The 22,422-nt window shown below is 32.8% G+C and overlaps 1 protein-coding gene across 1 annotated transcript; it reads right to left on the reverse strand.

The window, feature by feature from the left end:
- Positions 1-11,248: 11,248 nt before the first annotated feature.
- On the reverse strand, positions 11,249-19,432 carry LOC139858696 ((E)-beta-farnesene synthase-like). The gene is made up of 9 exons (XM_071847531.1): positions 19,277-19,432; positions 18,886-19,174; positions 18,572-18,594; positions 17,528-17,539; positions 13,037-13,380; positions 12,366-12,584; positions 12,156-12,294; positions 11,818-12,066; positions 11,249-11,545 (listed from the first exon to the last, which is right to left on the reverse strand). Exons 1-9 carry the CDS (start codon positions 19,430-19,432, stop codon positions 11,249-11,251), a joined length of 1,728 nt encoding a protein of 575 aa, XP_071703632.1.
- Between the last annotated feature and the right edge of the window lie 2,990 nt (positions 19,433-22,422).

Below are 22,422 nucleotides of genomic sequence, written 5' to 3' on the forward strand. Positions count from 1 at the left end.
CAGTGTAACTTATTAATGCGAAATCTAAATATTCCGTTAAAATATTTTCACCATTAACAGTTTGTACAATAAAAATTTTAATTACAATCTTTATGAAAACATATATATATATATATATATATATATATATATATATATATATATATATATATATATATATATATATATATATATATATATATATATATATATATATATATATATTCTTCAGACGTAACTATGGATTTAATGAGTCAATGTGATATTAAACTCATCAGATTTACAGCTAGAACTAGAGTACATAATCTCTAAAATATTAGAGATTACATAATCACCATGAAGGACGAAGATAGTTTATGTAGAACGATTCGTAGAACGATGATTATGCTTGAGGTATAGATTGCGAGGTTGAGACGTGTGATGATGTTGTTGTTGTTGGTACTCCTTGGTATCCATGGTGCGTATGACGTTGATGTTCGAGGTATAGATTAAGATGTTGAGGTGTGGGATGCGGATGTTGATGTTGGTGGTGGTGATGGTACTGTTGACATTGGTGGTGGTACTGGTTATGCTGCTGGTGCTGCTGCTGGTGTTTGTAACCTTCGCACCATATTCTCTAAAGCCACTACCCGAGCGCGAAGCTCGTTGATTTCTTCTATTACACCGGGGTGATTTTCGGTTCGGACTAGCAGATAAATATAATCTAGAATTTGTTATAGCATATAATCGTGGCGAGATACTCTGGAAATGAGAGAAAAGATGGTGTTTCGAACAGGTTCACCGGTAAGTGCTTCAGGTTCTTCGGCAATAGGGCAATGTGGCGGATGAAAAGGATCACCTTCTTCTTGTCTCTAATTATTGAGGAGGCTACGAACCCATCCCCAATTCATCCAGAATAGATGATGACTGATTGGTTGATCCATTCCGGTCACACTGCTTTCGGAGCTTGAGTGGGATTCCATTTCGGAATCCGAGTGACTTGAACTAATGATGAATTCCATTTCGTACGATTAAATAAAGAATTTTTAGATATGAAATGATTTTCTGGCTAACGGATGGTATTCTTAATTACATAGAATATCCATATATATAGAACAAAAGGTTTCGTAGATTACGGAGGAATTTACGGGATACGCCAGGTAAGGTTTACAGTAACAGATACGCTAAGATATGAATCTTGTCTATACACTATTAATGCAATCAATACAGCAAGACGTATCTAGACTAAGAATGATAAGCAGATAATTTTCGACACAAAATGATAAGCAAAACTTTTTGACATGCAGACCAGGTCGAAGTCCAGACTCACTAATGCATCCTAACGACTACTAGTTAGACACACTAATGTAAGACCTGGTTCGCTACGACCACCGCTCTGATACCAACTGTAGAGACCCGTCCTAATCCATCCGGACGAAGTCCATATTGATTATAAACGATTCACAACAGTTGATTACATCGCGAGGTATTGACCTCTATATGATACATTTTACAAACATTGCATTCGTTTTTAAAAGACAAACATTCATTTCATCGAAAATTGACAGGTATGCATACCATTTCATAATATCCAACTATAAATAACCTAATCCGTCATTTACTTAATAATCTCTAATGAACTTCAATGACTCGAATGCAACGTCTTTTGAAACATGTCATGAATGACTCCAAGTAATGTCTCTAAAATGAGTAAATGCACAGCGGAGGATTTCTTTCAAACCTGAGAATAAACATGCTTTCAAGTGTCAACCAAAAGGTTGGTGAGTTCATTAGTTTAACATAAATATTCATTTCATAATTTTAATAGACCACAAGATTTCATATTTCCATTTCTCATAAACATACGTCCCATGCATAGAGACAAAAATATCATTCATATGGATTGAACACCTGGTAACCGACATTCACAATATGTATATAAGAATATCCCCATCATTCTGGGATCTTCCTTCAGACATGATATAAATTTCAAAGTACTAAAGCATCCGGTACTTTGGATGGGGCTTGTTGGACCCGATAGATCTACCTTTAGAGTTCGCGTCAATTAGGGTGTCTGTTCCCTAATTCTTAGATTACCAGACTTAATAAAAAGGGCATATTCGATTTCGATAATTCAACCATATAATGTAGTTTCAATTACTTGTGTCTATTTCGCAAAACATTTATAAAAATTGCGCATGTATTCTCAGCCCAAAAATATAAAGGGTAAAAAGGCAAATGAAACTCACCTTATGTATTTTGTAGTAAAAATACATATGACTATATTGAACAATGCAGGGTTGGCCTCGGATTCACGAACCTATATCAAGTATATATATTAACACAAAATAGTAATCGAACAAGTTTATATATATTATTAATAATAATATACTTGTTATATTATATGTTATATAGACAAATTTATATATTTACTATTATAAAGTATGATTATACGCATATATTATATATAGTAGTATTATATAGTCTCATATATGTAAACTTAATAAAAATATTGAGTATTTTATAATAATGAGAGGTTGACCCGAAATAGTTGTTTAAATACTCTTATAAGTTTTATTTTAAATAACTATATAGATAGATAAATATTTCAAATACAAATTAAGATGTATTATTTAATTATCTCATTAAGGGTGTGTTTTCCTTTATAAATAAGGGATTATAAGATCATGTAGTATAAATAACATTCCATGGCCTTTTTAAAATGCATTTCTTATTCTAGTCTTTAAGTCAAGTTATAGAACACAGTATAAAATATATCAATCATTTAAAAAAAATTAATTACCCCGTAATTACTATTTAGGTGTTTTAAACTGTTTAATATAAAGTCATAAAACAGAATGATTGAATTAATGAAAGTTATACATACCTAATTAAATTATTTTTTTTGACATTGATAATAATTATAACAAGTGGTGTTATCTCTTCTCCTTTTAAGACAACGACACAAAACCTGTCTCACAACTTAAATTCACTTTGCTATCACCTTTTCATCTATTCCAATTCTTACAATTTTTACCCGATTTAATTTCAATTCTAGATTTAATATCTGTAGAGGGTAGCTTGCAAATTTAATTCATGTATAATATTAAAATCCAAATACTTATAATAATTTAAAATGTTAAAAAGTAAATGTTAGAAAAATAATGTCTAAAATCAAATTATAAATCTGAGTGGTCAAAGCTCTTGTCCAGGAAATTAATGATATTTTAAAGTGTTGTGTGAGCACATACTCAAATTGTTTCCTATTTATGATAATAAAAAGTCCTATGCACTGTAATCCCATATGTTCTAATGATATAATTTTAATAATAACAATAAATAATAATAATAATAATAATAATAATAATAATAATAATAATAATAATGATAATAATAATAATAATAATAATAATAATAATAATAATAATAATAATAATAATAATAATAATAATAATAATAATAATAATAATAATATACCTTAAATAAACTCAAGTGGATGAGTGTGCATCGGCCCACAACAGGAAAAGAAGGAGAAAAAAAAAGGACGGTATCTTTATCATCATGAGATCTATCATCACCATGCCTCCCATCATCATACATCACAACCAATCTTCTTACTCACCCATTTATTCGAACAGAGGCAGAAAAAGAAAAAAAAAATGAGTAGCATCACCATTATCGTTACATAAAGTCATAAATATAATCATAATCAAAATCATAATAACTTTTGATCGTCGCCAATATCATTCATCGGTTACCATCTTCTTTCTTGCTATATATCAGAAACAGGAACCGAACCATAACAGCAGGAAAATAGTAAATTTTGGTGGTGTTTCGATTAGAGATAGAACAAGAAACGGTTAGAAGAAAGAAAGAAAGAAAAAATATTAAACAAGTTGGTCATGAAATCTGAATTGTAAAACATCGTGGTGTTTGAATCGGTAGTAAGAAACAGACAACAAGCAGTAGCACGGTATGTTGTAATTTAATGGTGACGGTTGTGGGTTTCATTAAACGTACAAGTAGTTATGATCAAGTGGGTTTTAATGGTGATGGTTGTGGGTTTCATGGTATACAAGTTGAAGGTGCAGTAGTTGATGATGAAATGGTGGTGGCTTTAATGTGAATGATGGTTGCGGGTTTTTGGGTCTCGCAACAGAAACAGAAGAAGCAAATTTGAAGAGATAGAAGAGAGAGAGAGGAAAGGTGATGGTGGTCTTCGGTGATGGAGTTTGCCGAAGATGGTGGATTATGGTGCTCTCGGTGAGGAAGATGGTGGCGATGATGGGATGGTGATCTATGAAGATGATGAGGGTGGTGTTTGGTTGGCGATTTATAGTTATCAACGATGAAGATGAGTAGGAGTACAAATGGGTTTTTTTTTTGTTGTTGATTCATGAAGGAATAGGAAAACAAAATGGGTTCATCAGCCGGCTTCAAGTGGGTGGAATTGAAAGAAATGGTGTGGTGTCTTTGGTAACAACAGTCGTAGCATTAGCAGGAGTATGCAGGTGTTTGTCGTGGTGTTTTGTGAAGGTTTGAAACAGAAGAAGATATGCAACATATACGGTGTTTGGTTTATAATTTATTCGAAACAGAAACAATTCGGCCAAATGGTTTACGTGACTGTTGTGATGGGGGTTGGTGATTAGTTGTTATCGACCAAGAGAGGGTGACATATGGTTGTTTTGGTAGTTCTCGGCCAATTTATTAGGAAGAAGAAAGAAAAAAAAATATGATGAGATGGCATTTGAATTGTTAAGTGGTTGTGGTTTGTATCTAGCAGAGAACAAGATAACTTGATGGTGTGCGTGTGATGTGTTGTTTCAACAAAGAGAAATAATATGAATTTCAAGTGACAGATTATGGTTTTGAGCTGCAATACATGGATGTATATGTATATATATAGTCTAGGTATTATAGTGATTATCCAAAATAAATAATCCAAGTGAATTTCAATTGTTAAGACAGAATATCACGGGTGATTAGAAAATCACAAACACTTGATTGACACGAAACAGATTTTGTCTCTTTAGCTGACCTTATAGATTTTAATTAAATTAATACTTAATAATTATATTATATTTATTAATAATAATACAGTTAATATTATTATTTATTAATAATAATAAAAATACTAATAATAATAATAGTATTAATAATACTAATATTGATATTAATATTAATAATATTAATGAAAGTAGTAATAATAATATTAGTGTTATTATATCAATTTATTATATAAACTTATATATATACATATTTATTTACAACTATTGTTCGTGAATCTTTGGGTAATGGTCGAATGTTAATGAATAAATGAACACAGTTCAAAGTTTTTGAAATTCAGTTTAACAGACTTTACTTATCGTATCGAAACCATATAAAGATTAAGTTTAAATTTGGTCGAAAATCTCCGGGTCGTCACAAATTCTTAGGCTACCAAGCTAAAAAGGGGCATATTCGGTTTGATAATCCAATCATAGAATGTAGTTTCGATCACTTGTGTGTATTTCGTAAAGCATTTATAAAAGCAGCGCATGTATTCTCAGTCCCAAAAATATATATTGCAAAAGCATTTAAAAAGGGAGCAAATGAAACTCACAAACCAATATTTTGTAGTAAAAATATTCATACGACGAAACTGAACAATGCAGGGTTGGCCTCGGATTCACGAACCTATATCATTTGTATATATATTAAGACACATACTTGTAATTGAATAAATCTATATATTATTATCAGTGATGTAATTGTTATATTTAATAATTTATAAGTTTCCTTATTTATATATTTCCATTTTATACATCGTAATATTAATATAGTTAAATTATATATATCAAATATATATATTTTTTATATAAAGATCATTTGTTTATGAAATTATTATTAGTTTTGGTATATTTTATAATAATATTGATAACAGTGATAATAATAATAATAATATTATTAGAAATATTGATATTAACAAATATAATACAAAATTGTGCTATGATAATAATATTATTAAAATCTTTATATTCTTAATCATGAAAATCATAATCTTCGTGTCAAATTTCTATGATAACGACTATAGTTTCTTATAACATTAATTTGTATCTAGAATCATAACTTTTACATGTATTCGTATAACTACAACTATTTTCAATAATCTTTATCCTATTATCTTTTATTATATATATTTATGTTATTACCATGTTTAATATCCTTGAAATCATAATAATAATAATACAATAATAATAATAATAATAATACTAACAATAACGATAATATTAGTAATAATGATATTAATAATTATAAACATATTGATAATACTAATATTTATAAAATGATACAAATTCTAGTATTAATGATAATAATGATAATAATCCTAATCATGTTAATAATAATAATAGTTATACTAGTAATAACCATAATAATAATATTTTTAATCATTCTAATAAACATATTAATGGTATTAGTAACAATAACAATTAACAACACAATAATTAATAATTAATAATTAATAATAATAATAATAATAATAATAATAATAATAATAATAATAATAATAATAATAATAATAATAATAATAATAATAATAAGGATTTTTGACATTAAAAACTACCTCATACGGCCTTTAAAAAAAATAGTTGCTGCCCGCCGGGCTTTAACCCGAGACCTCTCCTTTACCCGCTCACCCCCTTAACCATCTGAGCTGCCTGTTCTTTTCTGTTTAATCTATATACCCATTTCTATTTAACCCGACATCTTTCCTGGCTCCTCCTTCTTCTTCTTTATAAAACCAAGATCGAACCAGAGGTATTATTACTATAACATCAAAACACTAAATTGGTTTTATGTTTAAACAATCGGAGGCAAATAAATGAGGTTTTTCGAAATCAATAAAAATGAAAAAAAATAAAATAAATAAAGGAGATGTACTCCTCTGCCCGTCGCTGTTATATTAAAAAAATATATATTGATTCCACATTTTGATAACGTTATAGATAAAGATGATAACACGAAATAGTTTGCTAAACATGTATAGAAACTATTTGAATCGTCATTTGGTCTTGAAACACAAACACTAATCCGAATTTTCTCAAGAACATAACGGTTGACTTTTTGATTCAAAAGCTTTGACTCGAAAATTGAAATTCGATAGGATGAATTAGACTACGAAACTTTGCAGATAGTTTGTATGTGGGATTTCTAACAAAATTGCATTAATAGATTTTTAAATTCGATTCTAAATCATGTTTTGGCCATAAAGTTGGATAACAGAGAATGTGTGGCTTCGTTTAATGAATTTTGTTTTTTAATTCTTATCATTTAGCAGCTTCAATTATATAACGATAGTATAGGTGTTAAATCAATCATTGAAGCAGTAAATAAATTGTTGGTTAGTGTATGTTAGTCGACAGAAGTTCACGGGTAGAGGAAGAAACAAAAAAAAATATGAATCAGATAAAGAGTTGGTTAAATTACGCGTACCTTATGTCTCTAATATATTATACGGTTAAATTTATACTAATTATTAATAAATATATTAAAAAATATCATTCCATTAATATTAATAATAATAATAATAATAATAATAATAATAATAATAATAATATCAAAATAATAAAAGTAGTAATAAAAGTAATTATAGAAAAAATAATAATATTATTAATGATAACAAAAATAAATTATATTATTTATAATTATGATAACTATAATAATGATCTTTAATAGAAAAATAAAATAAAAATGATAATAATAATTTTATTAATGTTATTAATAATAATATAATTAATATTATAAAAAATACTAATAAAATTCAAAATACTATATTAGTAATAATAATAATATTATTATCATTATTGATAATGGTAATAATAGCTATAGTAATAATAATACTAATTATATTATAATTATAATACTAATAATAATAATAATAATAATATAACAATTTATATATATCAAATATCATATCCGTATTTTAATATTATAATTCATGATATTAATATTTATTTTAAGAATGAAAGTAGTAATATTATAACATATATATTTTTAACTTACGTTATATATATATATATATATATATATATATATATATATATATATATATATATATATATATATATATATATATATATATATATATATATATATATATATATATATAATAATAATAATAATCATATGATACATTATATAACAACTTCTCTTGAATATTTATTATTTATAATTTTTATTACAATATACATATAATGATAATTATACATGGAAATCATTTATAATTATATATAAATTCATTTTAAATTACACTTAATTATTTTGTATCTTATTTTTACATCTTTAATTCTAGTGTTTAAAATTATATTTTTATTATTTTCAATTATCATATATATTTACATCTATATATGTATACATATTTAATTACAAACAATTGTTCGTGAATCGTCAGAATTTGGTCGAGGTTAAATGAATGTATGAACACAGTGTAATATTTTAAAATTCATCTTAATAAACTTTGCTTATCGTGTCGGAATAATATAAAGATCAAAGTTTAAATTTGGTCGAAAATTTTCGGGTTGTCACAGCATCAGTATCGGTACTTGTAAACGGTTCCCCCACAAAGGATTTCGCTCTTGAGAGAGGAATAAGACAAGGTGACCCCATCTCACCTTTTCTTTTTATTTTAGCCGGGGAGGGTCTAAACCTACTCATGAAAGCCGCCATTAATCAAGGCTTTATAAATGGTGTCGAAGTGGGAAAGGATCGTATATTACTATCACACTTACAATTCGCGGATGACACAATTTTTTATTGGTCAATGGGGAAGACGTAACGCCAAAAACGTCTTGAAATTACTTAATTGTTTTGAAGAAGTTTCGGGGCTTAAAGTTAATCTTTCTAAAAGTTGTTTACATGGTTTAGGCGTGTCTTCAGCTGAATTAGATAATCTGGCCTTTCAAATCAGGTGCAAGTCGGGCAACTTACCCATTTCATACTTAGGACTTCCGGTAGGTCAAAATATGAATTTAATTAATAGTTGGAAACCGGTGGGTGATAAGTTTCATAAAAGACTCACGAATTGGAAAGCTCGATCCATGTCTTTCGGGGGGCGCTTAACCTTAATCAAATCGGTTCTCTCTAGTATCCCGTTGTACTATTTCTCCCTCTTTCGTGCTCCCGCAAGTGTCTCGAACACTCTCGAAGGTATTAGACGTAATTTTTTTTGGGGCGGGACTGGTGATAAAAAACTTTCATTGGTTAAATGGGAAAAAGTTTTACAACCTTATGATTCGGGCGGGTTGAAAATTGGGACTTTAAAATCTAAAAATTGGGCTTTGATGGGAAAATGGTGGTGGCGTTTTAGGGTTGAAAAAGACGCTCATTGGGTTAAGTTCATTAAAAGTATTTACGGGCGGGACAGGGGGTTGGGGAATCTCACAGAATCTTCGAGTCAAATTACAGGTTCGACATGGAAAAACATCATCAACATAAACAAGGACATGTTGAAGACCGGCTTAGATTTCCATGACTGTTTTGAAAAAGAAATTGGAAGTGGTAAAGAAACTCTGTTTTGGGAGGATCTATGGCTTGGTGATCACACTTTTAAAGAAAGATTTCGGAGATTATTCAAACTGGAATTAAATGGGTACGCAAAGTTTTCGGATAGACTTTCAAGAAGCGAATTTGGGCTGATATTTTCTTGGGAATGGACCCGTGATCCTTCTTCCCGCACACTGGACGAGCTCGAAGAACTTACTGAATTGATGGGCTCGATCCGGTTTAACAACAAAGAAGAGGATCTATGGGTCTGTAACCTTGAATCAAAACCGGCCTTCAAGACTTGTGTTTTAGCAAAAACATTAGACTTGGGTCTCATACCATCGAGTAATACGGACAAGGAAACGGAGAGGAATAATCTTGTTCCTAAGAAGATTGAGGTATTTTCTTGGAGAGCCCTAAGAAATCGACTTCCCGTTCTTACGGAACTCGACAAAAGGGGTATCGATTTGGGTTCAATAAGATGTCCTCAATTTGATGAAGACTTGGAAACTCTCGAACACATTCTTATCCGATGTAATCAGGCGAAGGAAATTTGGACTACTATTCTTAAATGGTGGAATTTTGATTCGGGTATGGTTTCTAACTTAGAAGAGATCTTTTCGAGCTCAAGATTGGCCAATACTTCGATAGATGGCTTCAAAATTTGGCAAGCGGTGAAATGGATAACGGGTTATACAATTTGGAAATATCGCAACTCAAAAGTTTTTTCCAACAAGACATCCCATTCGGATCATATTGTAAACGAGATTCAATTAAGAAGCTTCGAGTGGATCTCTACCCGTTGCAAGAAGATAAAGATTGATTGGGCTCAATGGAATATAAACCCTGCGAGCTTCATTTTAGTTGGTTTCTCTAGAGCAGGTGTTGGCTAATGCATTAGTTCTTCTTCTATGTATACTTCCTAGTGTATTATTATTAATATAAATTACATGTAAAAAATTCGTGATGTACAGTTTTTCGTGAGGTGTGGGACAAAGTCCATCTGATGTACTATTCTATTGGACTTGAACTGTGATTTTATAATAAAAGTTGCTCCTGCTTTTCAAAAAGAAAAAAAAGACTGAAAAATACTAACTACTACAAAAAATAACATACTTCTTCAAAAAGACTATGCTCCATTCATCATCATTTAGTTAAAAATTAATTTATTAAAACAGAAAAATCACATTTTTTTATAAATAAAAATATTAAATAAAAGAAAATGGGTGGACATGCATAAATTCTAAAGTTTAATAGACCCACTCAACTAACAAGTCACCGTCTTCTATATAGTTTGTAAAAAGACTAAAATGTAAGTTTGTCTAGTAAAAGACGAGAAAGACAAGTACATGCCTATAGTGTCTTTATTTTCTTAAAAAAATGACAGTAATGAACTACCCGTTGGTAAGTGATAGAAAAATCATATTATACGGTTTATAAAAAACGTGTTTATTCAATAGTGCACACGTTTATAAAAATGTGTTTTTAAACAATCACAAAATTCAATTTAAACATTCGTCATTAATCCTTGATTATTATATATGATTCACCTTGGATGTTCAAGTGTATACGCTCACTGTTAGTAGCAAGTTAGAATGTAAAGTAATGACAAGGGAAATACAATAACAGTTTTTAAACCAATAACAAATGACAAAATGACAATACAATAACAAATGACAATCAAATCAATAGACTGTAACAAGGGCAAGAAATACAATAAAAATTTGTAAAACAGAGACATTTGCAACTAAGACATTAATTAATCTTAGACATCTACAGGGTTAACAAATAGTGATTTGATGTAATATTTCATATCACTACCAGCATGACTGTAACTATCCCTGCCTCCGTAATAAATAGCATCAGCCACACGCGCAAGGTTGATTGCAGGCATTAGTACAGGAACTGGAACATCTGTAGGCCTTAATGTCGCTCGGTTCATAACTTTCCAAGCATCTTCAACTTTTTTCGAGAAGTATTCATACGCTTCCTCCTCTGATCCACCCGCTTCCTTTTCGTAGCATTCTACGCATGATGCAACATGATCTCTTTCTTGTTCAAACTGGAAGTTATGTAAACAGTTATATAAATTGGTTGATCCATAAAAAAACAAAACTTTCTAAGAAACTAAGCTGACAAATACATGGTAAATATGCTTAAAAGTTTTCTTGCAAAAACTAACGGATAAAGTTTTCCCTGTTTAGGCTGCCCGGGGTGAACCATTATTTCATTTCTTGTTAGTGTAATTTACTAGCGTCCTCGTTATTTAATTTTCTAGCTAATTTAAAATGACTATAAAAATAATGTACAATTAGTAGGTAGTACTATTTATACCTTGTGGCTTCCAATGTCATCCATAAGCCTTAAAACAGTAGCTGACGCTTTAACAACAGGTGGATGTGTAGCAATCCATTTAAAGGTATCTTCGGTAACATGGTCACCCTGTCCGACATAAGATCTCACCGTAATCAGTGGGTAGGCAGCTGTAATCAGCGAAACAGACATGTACTCTTCAATTGTTGGTACATATTTATCTTTTACAAATTTGGCTTCCATTAAGAGGTTGCGAGTGTATTCTTTCGCCTGCGACCCAAAACAGAACCATGTATTATTTTACTTAACAAATTTTGATACTTCGTTAGATTTGTAAAAACAAAAGGTATGCAATTTACCATCTCCTTGATATAATGAATATGATATGCTTTTCCCTCTTTTTCGAGTACTTCCTCCATTTCTAGGTGTCTTTTTAAAAGTTCTTGATAAATGAGGTGCATGTATTCAGGAAGGTCATCCAAGCAGCTTAAGGACCATCTAGATAATTCAAATCACGTTAATTAAATGATTATACGAAGTAAATATAAAGAGAATTGTATAGTATATACCTTTCAACAGCTTGTGTAAAGAGCTCGAGTTCTTCATAAGTACCATAGTTGTCGAACCGGTCATCTAGTACAATGATCCACATGCATGATTTTATCAAAAAGACTCTCGTACGAGAATGTTGAGGCTCGTAATAGATTCCCAATATCCAAAAGAAGCCTTCGATCACTCTGTCTCGAACAAAAGGTAGCTTGTTCCTCATGTCCAAATCCTTCCACCATCTGATTGAGAAATATGAAATAGTTTTATGAGAATCATCACACGTGTAAATGGTTAAACGGCTAAGGTTGTTCTGTTTGGGCTACCAGGGAAAAAGAGTACTTTTAATCAATTGTACGTGGCCTAATCAGGTTATCCCATAATTGTTTCTAAACGTTTTCACCAATATATGTTTTATTTTGGTAAGCGAGAAAACCCTCCTATGAACGAGCACATTGGCTCCCCCATAGAAGGTAAAACATCGGGTAATCAAGCCCTCCGAGCGCGAGACCTGGTACCGGGTGAATTGCGCATTATGCGCACCCTCTAGTCACACTCTCTCTTTGAACAATTTGACATTCACCAATATATGTCGCTAGCGAGGGTTGAATATTAGACCTCTTATAAGGATGTATATAAGTACCTCAACCATAGGCTAATGAGATCATAAATGTACAAAATTTATGCTACTTACTTGCAGACTTGGCTAAGCTCAAGTTTGTGCATTGATTGGACCATATTATAATCTAACTTTGCTAGCTTCAATAAGGCCTCATTGTGGTTGGCTTCTTGTGCATAAATTGGCATGAACCGCAGTGCCTCTAGTCTTTGCAACCTTTTTCGAAGAGGTTGTTTTAATGCTTGTTCTATTTGTGTTCTTAGCAAAGGGTCATAAGAAGGATTCTTGGCTATCTTGCCAAGGTGAATTTTAGTAAACTCGAGCGCATCATCTAGTACTTTTTCGCCTTCTATCCTCATATACCCGGCTTCATATAAAGCAAGCATTCCTAGAGCATCGTTACTTAACGATTCATTAAACTTGTTAGAAATTAAAATTACTTTTAGGGATCAGAGTTTACAACTCATCATGTCCCATTAACATCCAAAAGCAGCTTTTTTTACTTTCCAAAAAGTAGAATACTTCTTCCGTGATTTAGGCATATAGCCGTTTAGCTTCTTTTGTATAAGAAGTCTTCCATCCAAATGTAACAAGAACTGAGATATGCAAAACTGAATATTCAAGCAAATACAATTACAATTATATTCCTACTTTGAACATGGTATCAGAGCTTGTGTTGATCATCTAAATCATTCAATCACAGCAATTTAAATCATTTGCCTATTTTTTTCGTTTGAGTGGTTATCATGGCAGAACATGACAGCCAAACTCAACTCATTACAGAATTAACTAGCCAATTGGCTAGAATTCTCCAAACCAACAATGAAAATCAATCACAAAGGCATCCTGATTCTTTAAAAATTAGTGTTACCCTTAACAACTCAAATTATTCATTATGGTCTCGTATGATCAAGGTTGCCATCGGAGGTAAATCCGAGGCCCTCCTCAATCATTTAACCGAAGATCCACCAGAAACCAACAACCAGAAGTGGAACCAGGAAGACTTGGTGGTATTTTCATGGATTATTCAAAACATAGAGCCACAAATTGCAAGCAATCTGACCCAGTTTCCAACAGCAAAAACCTTATGGAATGCCCTCATCACAACCTACAGTTCTGGTAAAGACAAACTCCAAACCTTTGATTTACATGTTAAAGCCAACAATATCAGGCAAGAAGGTAAATCAACTGAAGAACTGTGGTTGAAATTACAAGGAATCTGGGGTGAAATCGAAATAAGGGATCCAAATCCCATGGAACATCCGAATGATATTGTCAAATATAATAACATCAGGTCAGAACAAAAGCTTTTCCAATTCTTAAATGCTTTAGATTATAAACATGACAATATCAAACGTGAGCTACTAAGAATCGATCCCTTACCCACTGTCGAAGGGGCTTATGCTGCCATTCGAAAAGAAAATGCACACCAATATATATTTAGCAATAAAACAGATGTCCTTACCCAATCCGGCATCGCCACTGGCTTGGTAGCACCGGCATCAAAATCCAAGGATTTCGACAGCCATGGTTTGCTATCAAGAAATCAGCGTCGGTCAGACTACACGTCATCATCCCGAGATAAAGACAACCTTGAATGTACAAAGTGTGGTATGAAACGACATACCAGAGAACAATGCTTCAAGGTTATTGGATATCCCGATTGGTGGGCTGATAGACACAGAAAGGGAAAAGCCTCGATGGTAACGACGGCTACAACCAAGGGAAAACAGGAGGATAACGAAACCGGCACCACCACTCAAGGTGGTTTCGGTTTATTCACAGCCGAGCCACCATCATCATCATCATCATCCGGTGAAGGTAACAGGGGATTGGGATTAGGGATTAAATCCCTAAAAATCATACCCAACAAATTGAATAAAGTGGGTGGGGATAAATATGTCGATGAGTATGATGGGTTAGGAGTGTCGGTCACGAACTCAACACCCACCACCGAATTTAATTCCCCAAATTTATTTATTGACACAAATAGTCCCTGTAATAATATAGTTGGTAATAAACAAATAAAACCTTTTTTCAATAAAACTAAAGATTTTAAAATTAAAAATAACGTTTCGTCAATTAACATTGTTTCAAATAAAACAAAAAGTAATGAGTGGATTATCGATTGTGGTGCCACCGATACTATGACTTTTAATAAAAATGATATTATTATAAATACGAAACCAAACAAAACCAAAATTAAAACCGCTAATGGCGGTATTATACAAGTCAAGGGCGGGGGAACAGTTGAAATCTCACCAAATTTAAATTTAAAAAACTGCCTTTATGTTCCCGATCTCTCCCATAAATTACTGTCTGTTAGTCACGTGACAAAAGAACTTAATTGTACCGTCTTATTACACCCTACATTCTGTATCTTACAGGACATCAGAACGGGGGAGATAATTGGGCGTGGTACTGAACGGGATGGTCTGTATTATGTGGATGAGGTCACTAAAGATGGTAGGATCATGCTAGCTCACGGGACTCCCGATAGACAAGCATGGTTGTGGCATAGACGTCTTGGTCATCCGTCTGCTGGATATTTGCACATTTTATTTCCTAATTTATTTTCTTCAAATAATAGTATTGAGTGTGAAACTTGTATTTTGGCCAAAAGCCATCAAAACTCGTTTAAAACTAGTAATACAAAGACTGAACGTCCCTTTGCTTTAGTTCACTCCGATGTATGGGGACCCGCAAGGGTTAATGGAGGGCACAATTTTCGATATTTTCTTTTATTTATTGATGACTGTACTCGTATGACTTGGACATATTTTTTAACTAACAAATCCGAGGTGTTTGATAAATTTACTACTTTTTCCAACATGGTTCAAACACAATTCCAAAGTAAAATACAGGTTTTAAGATCCGATAATGGTGGTGAATTTGTCAACAGTCAAATGAAACTTTTTTGTGAAGAAAGGGGTATTATTCATCAAACTACGTGTCCACACACACCTCAACAAAACGGGGTAGCTGAAAGGAAAAATCGTATTTTATTAGAAATAACCCGTGCTTTAATGATTGAATCTAATGTTCCAAGGTCTTTTTGGCCTGAAGCTCTTGCCACCGCAACCTATCTTGTAAATAGACTACCAACTAGAGCTTTAGAACTTAAGAACCCTCTTGAAACCTTAACTAAATTTTATAAACCCCCATCTAATCTCACCCTAAGACCTCGAATATTTGGGTGCACGGTTTTTGTTCACATTCCTAAAATAGAACGAACCAAATTAGATGCGTGTGCTGAAAAATGTGTATTTGTGGGATACGGGGTAAATCAAAAGGGGTATAGATGCTATAGTCCAAAAAGGAAACACATGTACACTACAATGAACTGTGATTTTTTGGAGACTGAATACTTCTATACCCAACACACAAGTCAGGGGGAGACAGACTCTGGTGACGCAGTGAGTTGGCTAGATATTCCATCATCTGAAGAAGTGACTCATCATACCACTCCACAAAGTCCTCCTCCAGTCAGTACTACGGTTAATAATCTTCCCAACCATACAGAGGTAAATACCGAATCTCCTGATATAACTAATCATGAGGATTTAGAAGAGATTTTACAGGAAAATAGCGATCAAGTATATCCTGAAAACGAAACACCACAACAAAATGAAACACAACAGCAAGAACGGGAACAATATGTTCTTCCTCCAAGAATCAACCGAGGGATTCCTCCCAGAAGATACTCTCCTGAGAGAACAGTCTCAAAATCAAGATATCCAATGGCAAATATTGCTAGAGGAAATTTATCAAAAGAAGCAACAAAGTTCACTTCCGCATTATACTCTGAAGAAATCCCAGCAACGGTTGAACAAGCTCTAAAATCAACATACTGGAGGAAAGCAATGGAAGATGAAATGGAGGCTCTCAAGGTAAATAATACTTGGGTAAAATGTGTCCTTCCAGAATCAAAGAAACCGGTAGGATGTCGATGGGTATTCACAATCAAACACAAAGCCGATGGATCCATCGAAAGATATAAAGCGCGGCTTGTTGCCAAAGGGTACACTCAAACCTATGGCGTTGATTACTCAGAAACTTTCTCACCAGTTGCAAAAATTGACACTATTAGAATCCTTTTCTCCGTTGCCGCAAACAAAGACTGGCCATTCCACCAATTTGATGTTAAAAATGCCTTCCTACATGGAGAACTCAAAGAAGAAGTCTATTTGGAAGGTCCTCCCGGTTTCACATCAGAATTCAAAGAAAGGGAAGTTTGTCATCTTAAAAAATCTCTTTATGGTTTAAAACAATCCCCTCGGGCTTGGTTTGGGCGTTTTACTATTGCTATGAAAAATTATGGTTTTAAACAAAGTAATTCCAACCATACTTTATTTTTAAAAAAAAGAGGGAACCTTATCACATGTCTCATTATTTATGTTGACGACATGATTATCACAGGAAATGATCAAGAGGAAATTACAAACTTAAAAATTAACCTTTTTAAAGAATTTGAAATGAAAGATCTAGGAGGTCTTAAATACTTTCTAGGAATCGAAGTTTTACGTTCAAAAAGAGGGATTTTTATATGTCAAAAGAAATATATACTTGACCTTCTTGCTGAAACAGGAATGGTCAACTGCAAACCCGCAGATACTCCTATGATTCCAAACCTAAGGTTATATATAGAAGATGATGCCAAAGCAGCGGATCGAAGTCAATATCAAAGGATCGTGGGAAAACTTATCTATCTAGCTCACACTCGTCCAGATATATCACATGCTGTTGGAGTTGTTAGTCAATTCATGCATCAACCCCAACAACACCACATGGATGCAGTATGGAGGATTATCAAGTATCTAAAAGGCACTGCAGAAGATGGAGTCCTGTTCAAGAAAAATAATCATCTAGAAACACAAATATTCACCGATTCGGGTTACGGAGGAGAAAAGGGAGATAGAAAATCAACATCCGGATACTTTGCCTTTGTTGGAGGAAATTTGGTTACTTGGAGAAGCAAGAAACAAAAGGTTGTCGCCCTATCTAGTGCTGAAGCTGAATTTCGGGGGATTTCACGAGGTGTAACCGAGGCCTTATGGATCAAGAAACTTTTGACAGAAATTGGTTTTCCTCCTAATACTTCGATCAAAATCATGTGTGACAACGAAGCAGCAATTGCGATTTCAGAAAATCCAGTTCAACACGATCGAACCAAACATATAGAAATTGACAGACACTTCATTAAGGAAAAATTAGAAGCCGAGATCATATCTTTACCTCACGTCCGATCAGAAGACCAACTAGCAGATATCTTAACCAAGTCAGTCAACGGAAGACTTTTTAGAGAAATACTCTCCAAGTTGAACATCGGAAACCCCACTATTCAACTTGCGGGGGAGTGTTAGAAATTAAAATTACTTTTAGGGATCAGAGTTTACAACTCATCATGTCCCATTAACATCCAAAAGCAGCTTTTTTTACTTTCCAAAAAGTAGAATACTTCTTCCGTGATTTAGGCATATAGCCGTTTAGCTTCTTTTGTATAAGAAGTCTTCCATCCAAATGTAACAAGAACCGAGATATGCAAAACTGAATATTCAAGCAAATACAATTACAATTATATTCCTACTTTGAACAAAACTTACCGTCCACATCCATCTGGTTCTTGAATATCCCTGAAACATTATCAGCCAAACTATAAGTGTGTATGTAAATGAATAAAGTTTTCTCTATTCAAGCTATCGAGGAAAGGAATATTTTTACTCAGATATACATATACATAGCTTGACCGGGTAATCGCCTAACCGTTTCTGACCCTTTTACCTAACAACACTCTAAGATATACTGGTATAGTGAGGTTTGAATCAGGACCAATAACTAGGCTATCTTGGGATGGTTAAACTATAAGTGTAAGTGTTGCTAGTATAGTTTGTAAAATGGAAGTTTTTGAACTTCAAATTTAATACCTGATGAAACATTGAAGCCTTGTTGCCTTAGGAGTCGAAACCAAAGCGAAATGCTTTTTAAGTTTTTGTTTTCGATCCAACTATCGCCATATGTAATATAGATATGTTGCAAGGCCTTTTCGATCTCCTCTTCAAAATGATACGCTATGCCAAGGCGTTGGACGCCATCAATAACCTCAAGTAGTTCTAAATGTTGCGTCGACTCATCATAAGCTTTGATCATTCGCTCTTTTCTCACTTTTTCTTTAAGATCTTCAACCACTTGTTCATCTACAACAAAAGCATCTTTCTGCATGCATAAAAGAATTTAGAACAAGCAACCTTATCAAATCAAATAATAAAAAGAAATATGAGATTAGAAATCATGTAGAGACATATAAAAACATTTAACCTCATTATATTCAAGAAATTGATCTCCCCATATGCTAGGAATAAAATCTGCAGTGCTGCGGACAACTTCTGATTGCTTCTTGCAATTGCTGCTTACAAAATCAGCAGGTGATAATGGAGCTGAAGAAAAGGCAGCAGAAACAGGAAGAGTTGGCATCTTAAAAATGTTCTAATTAATTAAGCTTAATTGATAGGCTAATGAATGATTTGAATGTATCAAGTGAAGCAAACTAATATATAGGCAATTCTTGTTTTTTTTTATAGTACCATGCAAGTTGATTATCATATACTAGTTTATTTGAATAAGCAAGTTATTGCTATTATAATAAAAAAGAACATTAAAGGCTATTATACTTTCCAGGTATTTCAATCTAACAAACACAAACTTTAAATTTTCCAATAAAGGTACTTATAAATAAGTAACATATCTAATATGATTATAGTGTTCTACAATTTTTTTTTAAATAATGGGTGAGATGAGAACTTTATATTTGAAAGCACTACATAGTGACCTGTAGGGTCACGAGACACCTTTAGTTTAAAAATTATTAGTAGAAAATATCATGTAAATTGTATAAAACACCACTAAATTTAACTGAAGGATCCCGTATCTTTTTTGAATTTATAATTTTTCCTTTAAAATGTATAGAACATCCCTATATTTAACTACCCAAGCCCAATATATTTTCTAAACTTGTAATTTTTTAAAGTAAACAACCACTAATATATCATTCAAATATAATTAGTGATAAAAAATGTTTTAAGACCCGTCACTATTTGAAAGTAATGATTAGTTTTATTAATTTAATTATTTCCCGCTCAATATTTTTTAAGATTGAGAAATATTAATCGGTTAAGTGATAAAGAAGAAATTCAACAACTTATCAATGGAAATTTTTTTTACTAACAACCTAAGGGTTATCATTATAAATTAAAATATGATAATTTTATTTGTACATTATAATAATCACCACTCTAAAATAACTAACCCCAAATGAATTATTTAGTGCATACTTTTATTTCTTAATAACAATTGAGGGTTGTCATAAGAAAATTTTACATTTTTTTTTAAGTAAAACCGTGTCTAACTTAATTAGAAGATGAAAGTTTACTACCGGCCGGCCTGTGTGTATCTAATCTAAAATTGAAATATTGTGAAAAATATATCCTATTTTTGTTAGGAAGAGAGGATCGCCCGAACGTTGGGAGATATAAATTTGAGAGAAAATAACTATATTACTTACAAGAATAGATTACACGAGTATTTACAAAACTCTAAAAAAAACTCTCAAACTCACACACACTATCTAGGTTGTGATTACACTTCTCTGAGTGATTTTGGGATGATTTACAATGAAAGTTTGCATCTCTATTTATAGCAAAAATTCTATGGCGGTGAATGGTGTGAACGAGGAAGGTTGGCAGAAGTTGGCGGCCGTCATCGTGTTCAAGTTTGCCACTTCCATACGCGTTGTCAACGTCGGCAGCTTTGAACATCTAGATGACGGCTGGAACAGAGCCATCTAGATGACGGCTGGAAACCACTTGAAACCATCAATTCTCCCCCTCCAGCCGAATCAACGAACATTCCAGTTATGTCTCTGCGTAACTCCAACTTCTCTCGAGTCACCACCTTTGTTAACATATCTGCAGGATTCTCCTTTGTATGGATCTTCACCAGTCTCAACAGTTGTCGATCAATTACCTCGCGTATCCAATGATAGCGAATATCAATATGTTTTGTACGGGAATGGTACATGGAGTTCTTGCTCAAATCTAGAGCACTCTGACTGTCACAATATACCTTGTACTATTTTTGCTTGCTTCTAAATTCTTGAAGATAATGCTTTAACCACAACATTTCTTTTCCAGCTTCTGCGGCAGCAATATACTCTGCTTCAGTTGTGGATAATGCAACACACTTTTGTAGTCTTGACTGCCATGAAACAGCTCCTCCTGCAAAAGTGTAAATGAATCCTGAAGTAGATTTCCTACTATCAGGATCTCCAGCCATATCCGCATCTGTATAGCCTTCCAAGATTGGATCAGCTCCCCCGTAACAAAGAGATAGATTTGTTATACATTTATGATATCTATGAATCCATTTTACCGCATCCCAATGCTCTTTCCCGGGATTGGAGAGAAAACGACTCACTGTTCCCACTGCGTGAGCAATATCAGGCCTTGTACACACCATCGCATACATCAAACTTCCAACTGCTGAAGAATATGGTACTGAAGACATCTCCCCAATCTCTTCCTTGAATGACGGACAAGAACTCTTGCTTAACTTGAAATGATTGGCTAATGGAATGCTAACAGGTTTGGCATTGTTCATATTGACACGTGAAAGCACTCGTTCAATATACTTCTCCTGAGATAGCCATAACCTTTTATTCTTCCTGTCTCGGGTTATCTGCATTCCCAAAATCTGTTGAGCCTGTCCTAAGTCTTTCATGTCAAAAGACTTAGAGAGTTCCTTCTTCAGCTGGTTGATCTTCGTTGCATCTTTCCCTACGATCAAAATATCATCTACATATAGTAGAAGAGCAATGAAATCTCCTCCAGAAAACTTCTGAATATAGACACACTCATCTGCTGCAGTTTTCTTGTACCATTGACTCACCATGCACGAGTCAAACTTCTTGTACCACTGCCTAGATGCCTGCTTCAAACCATATAAACTTTTCTTCAGCTTGCTGAAACAACTCGTTCATATTACTATAAACGCGGTACGTTATTCATTGATCCCATAGCGAGGTATTTGACCTCTATATGATACATTTTAGAAAATATTGCATTCGTTTCATAAAAAGACACACCCTTATTATACATAATGCATGTTTTAAACAAGTGGGCGATTATTTAAGAAATAATTCCCATAATACATCGGTTTCCAAATACTACACACGTGACATAAATATAATACATAACAAAGGTTTTATTGAATGCAACACTTCATTTAAACAAAAGCATGAGACTCCATGCACAGCTTGCTCAGATAATGCAACAGCGGAAGACTTTCTTAAGGACCTGAGAATAAACATGCTTAAATAGTCAACACAAAGGTTGGTGAGATATATAGGTTTAAAGCTAGCATCGATATAAATATTGACCACAAGATTTCATAGTTATAAATATTTCAAT

Source organism: Rutidosis leptorrhynchoides, chromosome 7, assembly GCF_046630445.1.
Source record: "Rutidosis leptorrhynchoides isolate AG116_Rl617_1_P2 chromosome 7, CSIRO_AGI_Rlap_v1, whole genome shotgun sequence".
NCBI lineage: Eukaryota > Viridiplantae > Streptophyta > Magnoliopsida > Asterales > Asteraceae > Rutidosis > Rutidosis leptorrhynchoides.